General features: G+C 33.8%; 1 protein-coding gene across 6 annotated transcripts in view; it reads right to left on the bottom strand.

The window, feature by feature from the left end:
- The window catches only part of METTL15 (methyltransferase 15, mitochondrial 12S rRNA N4-cytidine), a 90787-nt gene that overhangs the window by 45425 nt on the left and 25250 nt on the right, over positions 1-20112 (bottom strand). For 2 of the 6 annotated variants that reach the window (XM_064512883.1, XM_026121819.2), the window contains exons 2-4: positions 19191-19356; positions 17131-17296; positions 6231-6367 (exon numbers count right to left, since the gene is read on the bottom strand). In XM_064512883.1, the coding sequence (XP_064368953.1) occupies positions 6231-6367; positions 17131-17184 (191 nt within the window). In that variant the 5' untranslated portion in view covers positions 17185-17296; positions 19191-19356. Of the gene's footprint in view, positions 1-6230; positions 6368-7831; positions 7904-17130; positions 17297-19190; positions 19357-20112 lie in introns of those variants that run through there. The other 4 variants (XM_026121797.2, XM_026121803.2, XM_064512884.1 and 1 more) reach the window with 3 other exon arrangements.

Below are 20112 nucleotides of genomic sequence, written 5' to 3'. Positions count from 1 at the left end.
CCACACTTCACTTGCTCTCTACAAAAACACACTTAGATTTTTCCAAAAGTAAATATGTTTTAGTATGTTTTTATATTGTAAAGTACCTGTTTTCTATTATATGCTTTTACACTATATTTTATTTTATTAACATCTTTTCACTCTTGTCTCCTAATTAATATGTACGAGTTGATGGTAACTCCATGGACAGTGGTGTGGGTATGCAGGCACCTGAAGTAGCACAGTGCATATTTACATACACCCAAATTATTTTTAGTACACAAATTCAGATATAAATTGTTATAAGTTTTAGAAACCATTTATATTCACAGCAAATTACAAATTATTCTTCTACGAGATTAATTAAGAATATGGTCTTGATGAAGAGGCATCAGCATTTGTTTCCATTATCTCTTGATTTAGCCAGAAAATAACCAACAAAATATTAACAAGCTGGTCTTATCTTAACTGCATGTTAGGCACTCCGTTTCAGCTCCCTGATCTAAATCCCTAATGAAAACAATAAATTTGTCTTCCACAATTCCTTAGCAGAGATACATTACTGTTAACTGACTGCATATGAGTATATGACTTCAATAGCAATTCAGAGTATTACTACAGGAATGTCAGGTAAATTAAAAAAAAAAAAATCCAGTAACATTTGGTGCTGCTAGTTAATATGGTTAGGTATATAAGAACTTGATACTGAGCATAAAAGCAGGAAACACACATGCACTTTTTTTTTTTTTTTTTTTTTTTTTTTTAAAGACTGAACATTGTACTATGTGCTTCTTATGGAAATGGTTGCAAAAAGCTTTTCCTGAGTTGAATTTTCTATGCCAAAATTGCCAGGAAAAGAAACCCCTCTACGCTCCCCCCCTTTTCTTTTCCAGTATCATCCAGTACAGGGTATTGTATATCCCAAAATGAAGAGATACTGTCTTTGAAAGGCTTTCAAGGAGCAGGGTGGAGGGTTTAGACACCTTAACTAATGAGTCACTTCAAGCATAGAAAAACAAAGAATTCCCTTTTCTGTCAAGAAATTTTCCTTTCAATTACACAATCTGTTTTCCTCCTTTCCTTGTTCTTAGAGAATATTTCCTTGTTCTTAGAGAATATTTACAGGAAGAGAAAAGATTGACAGTCTTGAAAAGGCTCAGCTGGTTTCTCCTGACTATCAGTTTAGTTTTGTTTTTGCAATGCTAAAACCCTATGTCACCAGCCAGTTTTGGTTTCTTAACACTGACTGTACTGAGAGTACTTCTTGGACGACTAAGGAGTTATCTATCACAACAATATATTTTTCTTATGCAAAAGAAACCCTTTCTGAACTTCAAGTTACTAGACTGCAGTCCATACCTGGTATTGATTTTGCAGACCATACAACAGATTAAGAGACATACTCAAAATGTCTGTAAAAAAAGGAAAATGAAGATGTGCACACACAAAAGATTTAACTGCAATTTCAAGATGTTGGTAATAAAACATCTGATTACACTGGTTTTAAGAAAGCACTAAAGGGCCAAGTTATAAAAGTAAGCAGAGTAGAGTAAAAGGGGAAGAAAAACAAGTGGTAAAAGAAGATTGTTAAAAGTTTTTCTGTGCTAGGCTATCTTTGAATTGAACCCAATATTGAACTGAGTTTGATGCACTGGAGGATCAGATTATATGTATGAAAGCAAGCAAAGGATTCCAGGCATTCTGAAACCCATACAACTGGAATTCTGGCAACAATAGAAAGAATCTTTATTCCTTGTATTTTGGAAGGAACTTTACTCAGGTTTGTTACCAAATCAATCTCTCGTGTAACAAATTAAATGCCAGAAAAACCCTATTCTAATATAATGGCATTTTAAGGTCACTTAATGGATCTTAGTAGCATTTTTCCACCTCATACATCTAAGACATTTTTCTATGGTGCCTGTATTTGAGAGACAGATGCTGACACACATGAAGAAGTCTTTAGAAAGATATAAAGCTACAGGGAACTTTAATGATCTTGCTTACATACAGTCAAAGCATCATTATGATGACATATATATGCCTTGATTACAGACTGCAAATGTACCTTCTTTCAAGTCCACAGTCAAAAGTTAAATAACCTATAATACATACAGCAACAGAAGCATCAATTTATTACACACTCAGCTACAATTCACAAATACTTAGGATGAGTTTATTGTAATCTTAAAAAAAAAAATTTCTTTTCCTCTAGGACATAATATATATTCTATTTTTCCCAGAACCTACAAGATACAGTTGATAGTTCTAGCTTTTTCTTTCTGTAAACTTAGTATCACCTTGAATGAAAAACCCACAAAAACCGTTATCTCAGAATTACTCCAGAATTGCAGTAAAACATATTGCAGTTCAATTAAGTGAGGAATTTCATACTACTTGTCCCTACTTCTGGGGCATGATTTCTTATTCTGTACAGAGAATTACAAAGAACATAGTCTTTTCTGTGTAGGCTTTGCATAGGTTTCTCATATTTAAAAGCTTGCAATGATACTGATTAATTGCTAGATTTCAGCTACCTTTCTAACCTCTCTCTTTCAGTGGGTGTGAAAGGGTTTACTTGTAATATATATTGCTACTGACAGAATTTTATCTTGTTCTCCTGGATTCTCAGCAGCAATTCCCAAGTTAGAGGCTTCCCCAGAAAGCACGTCAAAGGATTCCCACCCACACACTGAATATCTAACAGCCCTGACCCATTTTCTCCTTATTAAAGCAGCACTACATATTTAAAAATAATAATAAACAGAGAAGCTAAATGAATGCAAGAATTGCAGTGGGAACTCTACCCTTTTTTGTGTTTTATTTCTGACAAAACCACTACCAAGAAACTAAGAGATGCATTTAAACTACAAGCATCAAATGCTTTTTTCCTCAGTGTTCTCATTCAGTGACTTATTATCTCATTCAGTGTTCTTATTCAGTGTCTTTTGACTAAGTACAGGTCGGACTTCATTTACTATTCTGAATATAGAAAAAACAACCCTAATTTAGCCATACTTATCTCTTCCAACCGTATCTTTGGGCATACTTCTGCAACTTGAGCTTTAATAATTTCATTGACATAAAATATAGGATGTTAAAAAAAAAAAAAAAAGCACCCAAGTGAGTAACAGTTAAAATTATATGATTTTACTAAGATTATTAAAGTTGCTTAACCAGAGTAAGCAATAGCAATTAATACACTTATAATTAAAGATTTTATGGCAGAATAGGCTACTACAAATGACACTGCAAGATTTAAGATCTGACATAGCTGGTATGCTGAAATTTTTGAGCATCCTCATTTAAATGGTTAAACAGGTACAATAATCTGTTTTAAGTAGAAACAAAACTGCAACAAAAAATTCAATAAATGTATGACTTTCAATTTTCACATTGCATTCAAAATTTCACAGACATACTATGAATCTCTGATTTTATTGCTTACAGTTGCATAACAGCATTTTTTCCCCCCTTGTGCTATCATCTCCAAAGGAAGTGAAGCACTTTGGTAAGTCAAATAATCTGTCCCAAAACAACAACATTAAACTGAAAGAGGTGAAAAAACTCCAAGATCGGAAGAACGACGGAGAAATTTATATTTCTCTAGTGCTGCGGTTCTTCAGTTCCATCTGTGTCTGGTACTTACCAAAAGGACAGCCCTGCATTTCTCTCTGCCTGCAAATGCATGCTCCCATTACCACCTTTACGACAGCACAACCAGTTCTGTGGCTGCCTGGTGAACCACATGAGGGAACTAGTTTAACTGACAATTAACCTGACCAGATAAAGTTTTCAACTGGATCAATTGCCTAACTTTTTGGGGCCAAAATGGATCTGAATTGAACTGATAAAACTATGACAAAAGGTTTATTTCTAACACAGTGCTAGAAATAGACAATTAAAAAAATTGTATTAGCTCAACCATCTTTTAATGAATATTGAAAGGAAAAATTTCATTTATGAAAAACCTATCTCCTGTAGCACAAGTAAATCTTTTATACTTCCAGTTTATTTGTAAACAGACCTTAAGTTTAACTGTTATTTATAAAAGATATATATTCTTTCTTCTGCTCCCTTTTAATTTACAACTTATAATACAACTGACATCCCAAAGTAAGCAGAAGATGACTAGCTTAATTTTCCAACAGACACTACTATAAGACAGAAATATTTCTCACCTTTTGAAAAAGGACCCATCAGTTCTTTCCACTGGTTTGCAACAGAAGACAAGGGAAAACACCAAAAACAACAACAATACTGCTCTGTATCTTACAGTACATAGAAATAGCATGGAGTCTTCTTTCAGTGGTTAAGACTAACAACAGTTTACAGCTACATCATTTAAGAATCCACTTCCTTCCAATGACAACTTGGGTTTGTAATGGTGGTAACACTGTATCTGGAATACTATTGAACAGATTTATGAGTTTATGAACAAAACCAGGAACTAGAAGACCTCCTTTTTTATAATGCCACAGTAAGTTACATCAACTGTAATACTACATTGATTAAAGCATGTCTCCTAACAAACATAAATAAAAAAGAAAAAGTATCAATTCAGAGCTAATCTAATTGTTGGCAGAACAACATCTGATACTTGTAAAATCTCTTCATCTATCTGGAAAAGAAACTTGCTTCACATCAAAGTTTGCATAGGATACTTCATGGATAAATTTTTTGAGTCAGAGGATTGTTCATCATTGTATTATGCTTGGCAAATGTTTTTGAAAACTTTTAGATACATTTGCTTCAATCTGGACTACATATTTTTTTCTGTGACACAAAATGAAAAAGAAGAACAGTGGACTTTACTACTCCAATAACATCTGTTGGAATGTGTTTATAGGTTTAGTTTGAAAGAAAATGGACTTATCCTAACATATATTCGCCACGCTATTCTGTCCAAAAGAAAATTATCCTGTAATGGCAAAGTAGTATTTGAGAGATGAATTCTATAAATTTATACATATGCACTGCATCTCACTTCAGCCCACAAAGAACTGAAAATTTGAAGATGTATATTTAAGTGGTCTTGCAACGTAACAAGATTAGAGAATGAGCTATGCCTTCTTCTCCCATGCTTGAATTTTTTCCCACTGAGCCTCTGACAATGGCACAGGAATAAAGGAGTACATAATTAAACTTTTTCTTTCAGAAAACATGAGGAATACCTTCTGCACTGCTTTGAGTACTGCTCTCTTAGAACCCATTTCCTCTCCATTCATGGCAATGTTTAAACTAGGTGTTTCCAGTATGGAGAGAACTGGAAGAGGCAGGTAAAGAAAGATTTGCCTCTTTTCATGTAAAATCCCTCTTGAACTAAATACTCTATAGAGTTTTTAGCATGATAGTAAGTGTTCTCTTCTTTCTCCTTTCCCTAAACTCCTTAACTATTATTTTTTCCATATTATTTCATTTTGTATCCCCATATTTTTACTTCTTGGTCAAATTTAAAAACCAGCTTTCAGAAAGCACATACTCAACTCTACACACTGCGCACTTGTGTGTGAATGCATATACACCCCAACTGGACTGCTTCTAGAATAAAATAAAAGAACACGACTTTTGTATAACTAACAAAAAAATTAAAATTTGCATTTAGCAGCTTTTCATTTAACAAATTAAGCACTATATTCACAAAGGAAACTGAAGGATGAGTTAAATGGTCTTAATGCAAAAAGAGAGGCTTGTTTAATTGATTAGTAGTTTCTGAAGCCAGTGGCACAATTAACAGAATATTTAGAAAACATAATACTGAATTACAATAAATTGTGTTTGCTTTTTTAAAGAAACTTTTCATAATGAATCATATTTAAATTATCTCATTATTTAAAGTATATAATTCCATCCTTTTTTGTGAAATATTTCTTTGCTAGCAAAATTGTGACATACATGTTTCTGTGCAACTCTGTCATCAGAAAAATCTCAAAGTAAAGAGCACATGAATTCTTTCAAAACATAAATTTTAAATAGTAAATTGGCTACCTGAAACATACACAAAGTTAGCAGAGTACAAAACATATTAAACTCCAAAAACTCTGGAAAAACTTGCATGCAATTACACAAATAAATTGAATAGGATTTCTTCTTTTATCAGGTTTATACACTACATAATGCCATTCTACAATAATAAGCCATTAAAGACTATATAAATATATTAAAGCTATAAAAATACGTTGAATTGAGCATATAATATTATAGTATTAACCTCATCTTGAACATATTTAAGACAGCAGAAAACTACTTACGGGTAAGATTCTGAGAGCTGCTGAGCTATTTTATAAGCCGTGGGGTCCCTGTCTAGTGCATACACTGTAATGTCACCGGCTTTCTGTAGAAGAGCTGTAGTATGACCGCCAGCTCCAAACGTCATATCAAGGAAACACTGTTGAATACAAAAGACAACACCATTACCTTATAATAGAACAGAAATAAACTTACTGTTCATTTAAACCTTCTTTAGTTAATCTCTCTTGTGTGCTGGAAGAAGAAAGACCATCAAATATAATCGTGGTTTTGGAAATGTTTTCATATTTTGAGCAGAACTGCAATCACATCACAATAATACTGTTCTGGTGGCTGTGACCCCCTTACCCTACTTCACCTACCCTTCCAGTCCCCAAAGGGACAACCACTTCCACAGCATCATATTCTTCCTGCTTCTTTACATTCTGAATTTAGAAGAAAGCCGGCTGTTTCACAACTTCATCAGATTTACTCATATTGAAAGATGTACAGCTATAAGGAGTAATCAGCACCATCTGCCTTTTAAGACCGTGTCTAAAAGGAAGGCTGATGGATTTGTGTATCGAGAAAGAAAACACCACAGATCAAAGTGTGATGGCAGGACAGGCACAGATACCCTGACTGGGGACTAATCTAACCAGCACAGAAAATGTAAGTTTTGAAGACGCAGTACCAATGATTTCAGATTCATTACACAAGGTTAAGGCTATGTATTGAGGTTACTACGATATGCTGAAACTTGTGCTGTTGCATCTTCACTACCATCATTGCATGAGTTAACTAAATTCAGAATTGTACAGGAACGCCTCTCTAAACAACAATCACATTTCAAATATGCTGTATGTGACAACCTCAGGGCTTAAATTACACCTTTTGATGAACAATGTACATTTCTATACTTCTGAAGAATATTTACTGCCTATGTGCATATATCATGTTAACGTTTTGGGTACAGTGACATAAACTAAGACTGAAAGATTATCAGTAGTACCAGACAGACATAGCCATCCTCTCCAGACTTCCCCTTCTGGACTGAAACTGAAAACATAGTCAAGGAACTTTGAGTGCACTCAGATCAAAACACAGACAGGTATAGCATAAGCACAAGTTAAGTAGAATTGGGCACCGCAGTTCCAATAATGAGTCTCTTAGAAATCTGAGTTCCTGGAGATGAATGCAAATTTCATATTCCCTCTATCAAAAAATTCACAAAAACCACAACAAAATTTCAGTATCGTGACTGAGAAAGGTGATAGGGTCACAAAATTTTACACAGAGATAAGGTGGCTTCAAGAGGCTGGTTAACTCTATGCCACACTCATGAAGGAGAACCTCTAGGGCAAATCATTTGCCTGCAAAAAAGGAGGGAGGCAGACTGACTGGCATGCAGTAGGTCCCAACAGGAGAAAGGAAGAAAGCAGCAGAAGGGCAGCTGAGATAAGACTCGAGAAAGGGTACACTTCCCTCCCTGCCTGCTCTACTGTTTCCATATGCTGATTCTAGAGAGGCTTGGTAATCAGAGCTGATCTGATCAACAGGCTGACCAGGCGGCTCGACTCCTGAGACTTGTCTAGGAAAGAGCTGTTTGGGACAGAAAACCCACCTTGAACCAAGGCAGTTTGGACCTACAGGATCTTAGGATAAAAAGAAAAGTTTTCATGTGTGTCCTCCCTAAAGGGAGAAATACAAGAAAATTAGCTGAAACTTAATGCTGTTATAAGTCTTTTTTTAATCTGTAAAAATGGAGTACTTTTTCTAGTAGCTGGCTTATGTATTTCTACTGTTGGACAGAAATTCTAGTACTTAAGCTTACAGACCTGCTTTGCTGACAGAACTGGCCCTTCATTCAGCAATTCAGAGGCTGTATGATTGCACTTCTATTTAAGAAATATTTCCTTTTCAAATTACTATTATTCTACACCCCACAGAAAACAATTTGTATTGTTTTACAACAGCATATTTTAACTCAAGTAAAAATGATATTGAACAATATCTTCCCTAGCTTCTGCATCTCTAAATTCCCTTAACTCTTTCCTTTTAGTTGATTTGTCCAAAAAAATGATGATACTACTACTACTAATAATAAAAGAGGCAGACTCCATGCAAGCTAAACTAAACTAGAAGAATAGAGTCTTCATATGCTTTAATATGAATACCTAATTTTTTTCACTGCTCAAATTTTTGGATGATAAAACAGTTTTTGAAAACCACTTATCAAGCACAATCAAATTAAATTACCTTAAAACCTCATGTATACTCATGTTATTTACAAATTAAATTAAATACAAATTATACACATCAAAGCTAAGCACCACTTAATGACAATTTTATTACTTTTATAACTAGCAATTATTTTAGATTCCGCTAGTAAATTATATAAGTACATAGATACACTTTGAGCCCAGGCAAGGTATCATTACAACCCAAAAAAGCCAGAGGCTATAAAAGCTATTTAATCCTTTTAGAAAAAGTCTGCTGCACTTACATTGTTACAGCATAACTGCTTTCACACTATTTCTTTTTTTTTTTTTTTTTTTAAAGTTTCCTATTAAAACATACTGTAACTTAACTGTTGAAATAAAGTTTCAACCACAAAGTCCCTTCAGATAAAAGCAGAAATTCAAAAACAATAAAGACCAGAGTAAGACTGACCCAAACGTTTTCCCAGAAAGTTTTTAGAAACCATAAATAAAGACTTTTTTAAGGAAATCCCACAATAATAAAATGAAATATTTAAGATACTAATAATCCAACACTACTGTGGCTAAGTAAGTGAAAATTACAAGCCTTTATGCAGATCTTTAGAATGTTATGATATTCTATTTAGTTTCTTTATATACACTATCAGACTCCCTAAATCTATGGTCTAGTAGCAGAATTTTCCTATGATACTTTACAAAGTTCCTGCGGGGAAAAAGTAGTTGGCTCATCTTCCAAAAATCAAACTGCATCATTCATATAAGGAACTGACAGAGAATATCAGTTTTCTGTAAACACCATGTATAACACAAAGTTATGCTACTAAAGCAAATCATTAGATCCCTGAAAGTATTGCCATAAGAATTGCAGAATCTGTCTTTAAATGTTGCTCCATTAAGATTAGGAATAACAAGAAGAATCAGGTAAAGTATTAAAAAATACCCCACATGCAAAAGCATCAGAATTTCAAAGTAAAAGTCTGTAACATAAGCAGCACATGCAAGCTCCAGTAACTTCAGCTGAAGGGTATGGAAACCAACTAGTCTTTAAAAACTCTGGGAGAAGGAAGGGGAGTCGATAGTTTGTACTAGATGAAGGTATTATTTCCAAAGGTAACAAACATGGTGTGCAAAAATATTAACAAAGAATAAAGACATACAGAAGGCACTGGAAAGAGCTGTGATAAAAAGAAATGTAAGAAGGAAGACTTTAGTGCAATACTGTATCCATATAGGCAACTAAGCTTAGAAAAATCAGATGTAAAGTGGGCAAAAAAATCAGGTATTTACACTATACTTTAAAATTTTACTTCTCCATCGCTCCCGGACAGCCCTGGATATTTTCTTTGTGAGAGATAAGACACAGTAGGGAGTTCAAATTTAGATTTTGCTTTCTTAAATGTCCAAATCATTTAAGAAAAATAATGATATTTTATTCGGTTTTTCAAAATTAAGAATTAATGACTAGAACTGAATATCCCTTCAAACATTTGCTATTCACATTTTACAGGCTTGTGGTTAGGGAAGCTCTGGGTTCCTGTGGAAACTCTCAACTCAAAATAACAAGTACACTTCCTTTCAGTGGGCACCCAAAGAAGTCACAAGAAACTTCATGAAGTCATTATTCCTGGACACAGTTCAGTAGAACAGAGTCTGAAGTTGATTCTGCCTCTTCCTCTGGGACTCTAAGAAGCTCAGTTGCTCTGCCACTGTATTGAGCAAGGCCAAACTGCTGCTGCCGTTGTATTGCTGCCATCTCTTTACACACAAAAAAGTGCAGCACCAGTGTGGGACAAAGGTTTCTTTCTTGGCAAATACAGGCTATGCATACATTACCAAGCAGTGAAGCAAGTGCGATAGTAGCGTGTGTTCAGAGCAAAATAACTGGTGTTAAGGACTATACTCTTACTTGCAGTATGCTTGGAAAAATCCAATACTAGCTATTGAATAGTAATACAAATTTTGCTAATTAGTCCAGTATCCCTTTCAAGTGGAAATTATTAGTATAAGCATATAATCATTAACTCTGTGCAGTTAGCTTAGCAAATTGTAAAAATTAATACAAATTGCAGAAAATAATGAATCCTCTTAAATTCTTATAATTTTAAGAGATATGCAGTATTTTTTGAATTCCACTCAAGTTATTTCCATTTAATCCTTACCAGAAGTAATGTGTGTAAGCAATAAACAGCCCTTCAACTTTTATCTTCTGTTTCTGTAGAAAAATCCGTTTAGAAGAATGTGAAAGAACAATAGGAAAATAAAACTACTTTTCAATTCCTTGCATAGGATTAACCCACTCAGGAAACATGATCACAACCATCTCAAGCATCATGGAGGGTTGCACTATTTTGCAGTGACTTGAAGCGATCAAAACCAACCTAAATTGCATCAGAATACCTCACGGAAAACATCCGTTTAATCAATATAAATAACATTTACTGTTTTCTTATAAAAATAAAACCAGTATAAAGAAATGCTGTCATTTGATATCATAGTTAGAAACCTGCCACTGAAATCTTAATAAGCTCAACACTGCCTTTCCTGAAACTGATTTACAACATCGACAGAAAATGGTCAAGGAAAACATATGAAGTGGTAGAAGTAACCAGCTATTTGCCTCCTCTTTAAACCAAAGGATGTTTGGAACAGCAACTTTATTCCACTTAAACTCACTAGTAATGTAAAATTCCAGAAAATATTGTTTCTTCGCTGATGGATTTAGCTATTTGTATATTTCTTGAATATCTGCTCTTCTTCCAAGCAACTAATTCTTCTTTAGTGAGTTCTGGAGCGTATTACACAAATATGATCCTCTGCATCCTTTCTCTCATTATTTCCTTATTATGGAGGAGGTTCCTTGTTTTATCAAGTTTGAAGAGCAGGAAGTATGAAAAGTTTAATGAGGGACCTTTTTTGCCAAGTACATATCCAGATAATTTAACTATTTAGGCAGTATTTCATGTTGCATTTTTTATCCCCAAATGAAACTTTGATGATCTTGTGATTCAATCAAGAACACTTGTATTCATTAGTTTGATTAAATTCTCACCTTTCCTCACACCCATCCGCTTCTGCTTCCAATAATTTTAAATTTATTAAACTTTAAGCTTGATAAACCCCTTAGACTTGAGTATTGGTGAACCATATCGAAGGTCTTTTACATACACAGAAAATTAAAACTAGCAGTGCAGAGAGACGAAAAGAGGAAAGAAAGATCATTGTACCATTACATAGAGACAAGCTGTCAATACTGCAATAGCATCTAAAAGCTCTAGTTAAGAATTCATGCAAGCATTCACAGCAAACACACTTGCTCACAAAATTATATTGCCCTTTCTGAAAAAAACTTTAAGCAACAGTAGGCAACTATAACATGATCTTTGATTGGTAGCACTACATAATGGAATAGGCTAAAACATTTCTGGCATCCTAGCAAACCAAGTGAATGCTAACTAAATTAAGTACATTTTGGTATAACTTTTTAAGGTAAGTAAAGAGCTTCCATGGATAGTCTTTGAACTGCGCATACGTATATGCCTAAACTAGCAAGTAAGAACTCATACGCAAGTTTCATAATCTGGCTATTCCACTCAAAAGCAAAGTTTTACATCCAGAATCTAAAAAATCCACCACCTTAAATTATCAAATAAAATAGTTTTATTATTACCACAACTATTTTGGAGAACTAAAACGATTCAAAGTTAATTGCTATGCTATAGCAATTTGTTATATACTTTTTATATATTCCATGTCTGAAATAGAAGAAAGATACTTCATTTATTTTTTCACTCTCTCTCTTGCCTAGTAGTTTTTAATCAAATAAAACTAAATGACATTCTATCCTCATGGTCCTATAAATACCAGAAAAGATTACTACATGAGTTCTTCCTACAGTGACTCACAGTTCCATTGTTAAGTTATGATAGCCCCATCAGGCTTCCCCTTGGGAATTTTATAATCAGTTTATGACTGCATTTTAGAAACCATTTGGCTCTTTCATGACATACAGATAGCAACAAACAAAAACTTTACAGCCCTCATTTTACAGCTAGCTGCAAGACAGTTATACAGATACAAGAAGTACCTTTTTTCTATACATGACTTCACTGACAAGATACCTCCTAATGAATATCTTTTAAGCACTTCATCTTACTACAAGAGAAGTCAACTGTAATTCTCCTTAACACTACATTCCACATCTAATAAAATCTACTCCACTATACCTGATAGCTTTTGCAATTATTTTCTTTTAGTATATAGCAAAATGTGATTAGAGTATAAAAATCAAAATTGGTATAAAATTGAAACTCTCAGACTCAACATTCATACAGTAAAAACTACATGAAACTTTTTTTAAAAATATGTAAAGTTTTGTCACAGGTTTCAATAATTTCTAGTCTCTGCTTTCTTTGTTTTTTAAAGCAAACAACTTTCTCATGTTCTAAAATAACCATTTGTTCCTTCAGATTTACATCTTGTATTTCCTGTTATTAATAGTAATTCTTTCAAGCAGTTTATGGTGATGCTGATCTTCCACAAAGTGATTTTTCTAGTCTCAAAGAAGGCCTAACTTTGGCAAACTAGCTAGAAAATATCCAAGACAGATCCTGAATTACATGAAGTATTAAGCCAAATCAGTCTTCTATCCTGAGTATTAGCTCCTCATGGGTAATCTCTCTCTCTTCCATCATTGACTATATGACAGGTTTCTGATGGTCACCCTTTTGCCTAGACAAACTTGGTCTTTCTTTGTTCACACCTATATACCAAAGGATCATTAGTTTGCTATAATCAATTAGTAAACATAGAGCCTTCTCCACTGCTGTTTCCCAACAGCTAACAAGCACCTCTTCCAAAAACTGAAAGCCTGTTATTCTCCAAATGATCTTGTACTGCATGCAATTCATTTTTCTTTTCTTAACCCCCAACCCTGTTTATCCATTTTTTTCCTGAAAGAAATCTCTGTCCTCTACTGGTAAGGACCATCTTCTGTACCATTAACCAGTGTTATTACCTGAACCTTTTAAAGCCAAGTTCACTAAAATATCAATCTCAAACCAATCTTCCCAGCAAGATGGAGTTACTTCCTCCAGCCCATTTTGCACTTTCTCTGAAGACTGACACACCCTCAGAAGGGACAACCGTACAATTCTTCCTGACCTCTTGTATCATACTGTTGACATTTTTCCTTTGTTCTCTATTTGAAGGATTTTTTGTTAGGTGGCAGTCATTTAAATATAACAGGATAATTTACCGAGCAGAATGTTTCAGGTTGTTGGAGTACCCTCCTCCCAAATTAAATGCTCATAAGACCTATTAAACACAGTGCAGGCATATCACCTGTAAAATTAAAATAACCTGAATTAAAATATATGGTGTCTGAGAACAGGAAAAAAAGAATGTTGTAGCATTCCCCTTTGAGAACTGCACTCTATCTACTGTACTCTAGATAAATTTCAGAAGATTTTGAGTCTGGTATTTATTTTTTAACATAAAATCAATTAATAAATGGAAACTACAGGATTAATATCCCACTGTTGAGAAAAGACATATTTGGAGGGTTAAATAGAGGTTACTACATTTATTAAAAGTGCTAATCTGCAAAAATTAACAACAAACAGGAGAAACAAGAACAAGATGTAAAAATCTGTTTGGTTTTCTTAAAATAAAACAAAAATTTCAAATCCTGTAATTAAACAAAATATTCATTTCACACCAGCTAAAAACTAAGAGCAGAACTTTGTCCTCAGGGGAGCTAGTCCAGTGTAGGCAGTTGCAACAAATGGCAGAATATGCCCCTAAGAACTGTGCGTGTATTTCACGTGCTACTATCCATTGAGGGTAGAGACTAGCACTCAGTGAAACTATGTATTTTTTAAATACCAGCAAGTTCTAGTTATGGGGCTCATACAACAACAGCAAAGAAGAAAGCTGATAATGAAAAAAGCTATAACATCACTCAAATAGAATGGTAGACCAATCTTGGAAAGTCATCCTGATACTGCACACATTACAACATACAATCTCTATAAATATAGAGCTAACTCTACTTTGTCATTTGCAATATGTATATTCATCTATGCATGCAAATGTATTTTGATGGCTCAAAATGTAGTTTTAAGAGGAAAATATTGCTCACTATATAATCCAAAAGAAGGGAAATCCATCTTGCTTTTCCCTAAATTATTAAATCAAATTAATTAAGAAACATACAAAAGAACAAGAAGGGCGATATGACTAAAGCTCAAACCATGAAGCAACACAGCTTCTTCTCAATCGTTGCTGCGTGCTTTGAAAGTGATACTGCACATATCACTTGAACTTTGGAATGCAGCTCTCAGTCTCATCTGTGGAAATCAAAGAGAAAGCTTCTGTACATTTCTTGCTTTGAATGCGCTCATAGGGACTTTCTGCAAAAGTTGATTTATATACATAAAAAAATTGTCACTTTGTAGCTGTAGTGTTATAAACAGGGATGACCAGCTTGCATAAGCTTTCTTTTAATATAGTACCTTTATGTGTGTACTTTAAAGTAGTAAATAATAGCTGGTAATGCTAACAAAGGAAACAATACCAGGCCATTATGCTTGCATAACATATTCATTTTGACAGTAAATGTCACCTTTTCCACTTCTTACAGGCTTGAAGCAGATGCCACAAAAAATACCGAAATACTGATTTATTCAAAACCAACTTAGCAGAGAAAAAGAAAAGTACAATTATCCAGTGTCAAAGCTACCCTGCCCAACTACTCTGCTTGTCAGAATTAAAGAAAATGCTTGGTATCTACTGCCTGAATAAATAAAAATGAAATGAAGACAGACTCTTTCATGCAACTGAGGTATCAAACATCAAAGTAATTTAACTTGGCATATTGTTATACTGGATAGTCTAACAAAAATAAATTCACAAGGAGAAATGGTAATCTGATAAGAGCGATGACATATTTGTATGGTACTGAGGCCACTGTTTACTAATGTGTTCCAAACCAATCAAGACTAGGTCACAATGTTTCCCTTTGCTTTTACCAATCTTTCTTAGTGGGAAGACAAGCCAGCAATTGTCACAATAATACAGTTTCTACATTTGAAATGAATGCTAGCATTTTCTTGTAAAGAGAAAGTCCCACTACTACTACACTTGTATTTTGAACTGAGATGCTTATCAACGCTAACAATAAATATTTATTATTGCATTGCCAGGCACCACTGGTAGGTCTCAGTAAACACCACCACATACCTAGGAACAGAAAAGTTTCATCACAAAAAGCTGTATCACTAACAAAATAATCAACACACTACAAGACATTTTCTTCCTCTTCATTCTACTGCTATTACTATATGAGTCATTCTCTCTAAACTCTGCTAACACTTGTTGTTGCCTGAATTTCCTTATTATTCACAACAGAAATTGTTCATTGTCACAACACAACTTGTTTTCCACTCGACTATTTTTCAAATATCAACTCAAAGTGCATTAAAGCATAATTATATTTGACCTCTTGTTCAAACATCCTGAATTTGCCATAGCTTACAATTTAAATACATTGTTCATGTACAAGAACTATGTCATATACATGAAAGGAGAATAACAAGTTGAGTAGAAGTGTGGGGTGGGGGAGTGACAAAGGAATCTATCTTTCTCTAGCAATGATTTTTTTCAAGGAAGAGCTAATCTGCTGAGTATACTTCTATTACTACTGTATTTTTTACAGCTAATCATACATGTATTCAAAAAATAATTGCTTCTTGATGTAAAACAGACTATTGTTTGGGCACATATTTATTTCTAAGGATCACAGCAGGAGAAGGAGGAAGGTTTTCTCAGTTCTGTGGTCTTGTCCTTCCTTCCCCCAAAGCTCAAATCCATTATCTCAAAATTGAGAATCATTGCTTAGGCCCGGCCTTTGTTAATACCAACTTCCCTGAACCTACGGTTTCAACAAATACACAGAGAAAAATAATCAGAAATTCAAATCTAAAAATGATGCTAAAAGGAAGAAAAAATATATCCCCTCAAAGTAAGGATTCTGTTAATCCACAAAATGATATAGAACTTAAATACTCATACTACAGAAGAGGATGGTGCAAACCCAAAAAAACCCTTCAACTCCTATTCCAGCCAACAGGCAGGACTGAGAATGTGCGAGATCCCGAATCCTTCTGTCAGGACCTGGTGGCAAACATCACTTTGTTTTTCAGAAATCCTTCTTCTCAATGACAGCTCACACTGCATCCATATTCTATCTATATAGAATTGTAACAGAAATGTTAATATTGATATGCATGGAGAATGAATGGAAATCTCTGGGCATGAAAAAAATCTCTCAACCAGCTCAGATTGTATTAATAGGAATATTGCATAGCTAATGCAGGCTCATACACAAAAAACATACACAAACAAATTTGTAACAGCAGGAAGAACACCGTCTGAAAAAAATTATGAACTTAATGAAACAGTTTAAACATATTAACCTTAAAATTATTTTGATTAGTCATCTCTTTCTTGTTAGATTTAAGTAATAATAAATGAGAACAAATATTGTGGTTCATCCTATTCCAAATCATTCTCTGAATTTCAGTAAAATAAAATTAAGACATCAGTGTACGAGAAAAATATTTTTCATTTCAAAGTACTTCTAGTCAGTAATATAGAAGATAGAGAAAAAAAGCTCTGTTGCTTTCAAGTCTATCATACTTACTGGAATTAAGTTGCAGACACTTAATTCAGGCCTTTTTACCAGGTATACAGACATTCTTCATGATGTAATACAAAATATCAGGACTTGCGAATGACTGAGGATTTTTTCTTCTTCAATACTACTTGAAGTCTACTTCATCAACATTCTACATGGGATTACCATAAACCTTTGAAAAACAGCAATTTATGGACATATTCAAGTGCCTTAATTTTAAAGACAATTCTCCAAGTAGATAAGGAAAAAAGAGTCTTCACGAAAATACATAAAATCTATCCTAATTGAAATAAACTTTCCAAGTTGCAACGTGCAACAATGTACTGCATAGTAATTTCAGGGACAGAATAATATTATGAATAGCTTTATAAACAAACAACCCCTCCCTCATTTTTTAGTATATGATATATGCATGTGATATATGTGTATACATACACACACAACAAAAACTACACAGTTCGATCATTTTACATCAGATAAAGTAATGATAAAATAAGCCTTTTAAAGTCAGTTTAATTATACTATTTCATTTTATCCAAATTAATTTAAAACCATCTCCAAAAACTAAAGTTAACCTTACTCTCCTGAACAGTAAATTAAACCATGTGCGCATATATACATATATATACACAGAAATACCTGTATGTGTATTATATATGTATGTATATAAAAGAATGCTTATATATATGCTATATATACACATGTGTGTATTTTTTTTTTAATACACACACATATATATATGTGCATATATATGCATATATGACAGGTCATGTTTATGACCAAGTATAATGGAAAAGGTAAAAATGAAATTTAGGAGGTAACACCGTCTTTTCCTGATAAATGTTCTGAGCAACGACTCAGTCCGGGAAATGAAAATAAGACCCAGTAAGCTAAATTTTCAATAATTGAAAAAGGTGTTATAAAAGCATAACTTTGCAAGAGACAAAACAGAAGTAATCTTAAATCCCTTTAAATAGAATTTATTTTAGCTATTATTTTGCATTTTACATTACTTACAATTCTGAACAAATTTTGATGATCAAGATGTGCAACAAACAAGAAAATAATATTTTCCTTAGTTCAAAGATCTGACAATATTACCATTTTGAAAAGAGTTATATAAGAAAAAAATCAATTTTAAAACTTAAATTAACACGTGCAAACAAGAACAACAAGCTATTAATTACATCACCATTGCACAGTCATACACGGGTGAAGTCACTTACACCAGCTCAGTTACACAGAACGATCCAAAATGGTGGTGTTGACTTTGGAACATCTTATTACGGTAACAAACAATCTATTTAAAAGAGGCTAATGGAAGTAGGATCACTTTTCGTCTGAAAGACATATGGAGTCCTTTTCCTGTCAACCAAAGTTCACGTCTGGACTCAATTTACAACTCTGTTTAGAGCAATATGCTTAAAAATGCAGCATGTATAAATCTCACAGATATTTTCCCATGGTTAGATAGTAATGGCTGCCTTGTAATGCACAAAAATAATAATTAATAACAGTCTTTCTGTTAAATATGTTAACCCATACTCAATTTGGTTTTCTTATGCTACAGTAATTTCAAAAAAATGTATAATTATAACATGGTGTTCCCCAGAAAAAAAGTCTTCTTGAAAAACAGCATATTTTTTACTATTCCTATTTGGCTATAACAGAAGGATGAGATTATCAATTGCAGGCAGGCTACCAGTTCAACTACATTATGAATGAAAGAAGCCGTTCAACAGAGTAACTCTTATTTTCAATAGATAAAATTCTACCTTTCTCATTAAACAAACTTCTCCTAGTAGCATTATTTCATATAATATTTTCCACTGATCATGATTTTAAGCAAAGGATATTTTTAAAAGTATGTATTTTCAAATACATTTCAAATATGCACTATTTTTCTATAAGCAGCAGCATGATCTACTACCTTAATTTTAACATCCCTCATGTAATAAGCTCTAACATTTTGCTGAGAAACAGCTCAGCAAGTTCTCTACCCCCTCCCTCTCTCAGGCCAGTAATATGCTTAAATTTCACTCTTCATAACTAATATTTGAACTTACTAAAAACAAATGTCTGGAACTCAGTATCCAAGGGTGTATGTTTTAAGTTGTATAAGCAGATATCCAAAGTAATGTGGCATTTGTGATCCAGCTTATGCAAAGGTTAGCCCCAGCGTGAATGAAGCACTATGTTTTCCATGAAGTGTATCGCCAGAACTTCCATTTCCTAAGCGGAAAAATAATTGTAATATTCCATACGTCCCCACAACCAAATCCACAAAACAAAGATGTTAGATCTAAGTATCTAAGAGTGCAGAGACATGACGCAGACTTAAATATCCTGAAAAATGTTATCGTGAAATAGAAGTCTTTGCCGTAACGTGTATTCAGAAAAGATGACCTTGTTCTGCCACCTTGAGCCTTTCATTTTCTAATTCCTGTTTCAATTGTGTAAACCTGTACTTCTTTAGGGTTTTTTTGTTCTTTTGTTTTTTTTAAAAAACACACACACACACACCCTCCATGGGGGAACTGGCTGTAGGATTAACAGAATTAATTCTGTTCTCCAGGATGTTGAAACTCAGCTGACTTGCTAATGAATCACATATTCCATACTCTAGAGCTATTTTCTTTACTTTTATTAAAAAAAGAGATTTGTCAAGCAAATTCAGGCTATGCATTATGTTTCTTACTCAACAGGCACCTTTTAAACAACAACATTGACCTCCAGCTCTGCTAAGCACGTTATTTGCCCTCTGTCTCCAACATAGGAGTGCTGAGAAATTGTGGGGTTGGGGCATGCTCAGTTAAACATGACGTACCATCAGCCTTCTTTTTGTTGTCAGTGAACTAAAGTGACATTATTCCAGTTCCAGGATCAGTATTTCTTTGAAAAGGTCATGCCTGCAGACTACCTGCTTCCTGCTCAAGATATGAACAATTCAGCACTACACTGGAATGGGATACAGCACACAAACAGTTG

The sequence above is a fragment of the Dromaius novaehollandiae genome, chromosome 5, assembly GCF_036370855.1.
Source record: "Dromaius novaehollandiae isolate bDroNov1 chromosome 5, bDroNov1.hap1, whole genome shotgun sequence".
NCBI lineage: Eukaryota > Metazoa > Chordata > Aves > Casuariiformes > Dromaiidae > Dromaius > Dromaius novaehollandiae.
The sequence above is the reverse complement of the archived record's forward strand: the minus strand, read 5'-3'. Positions and strand labels throughout refer to the sequence as shown.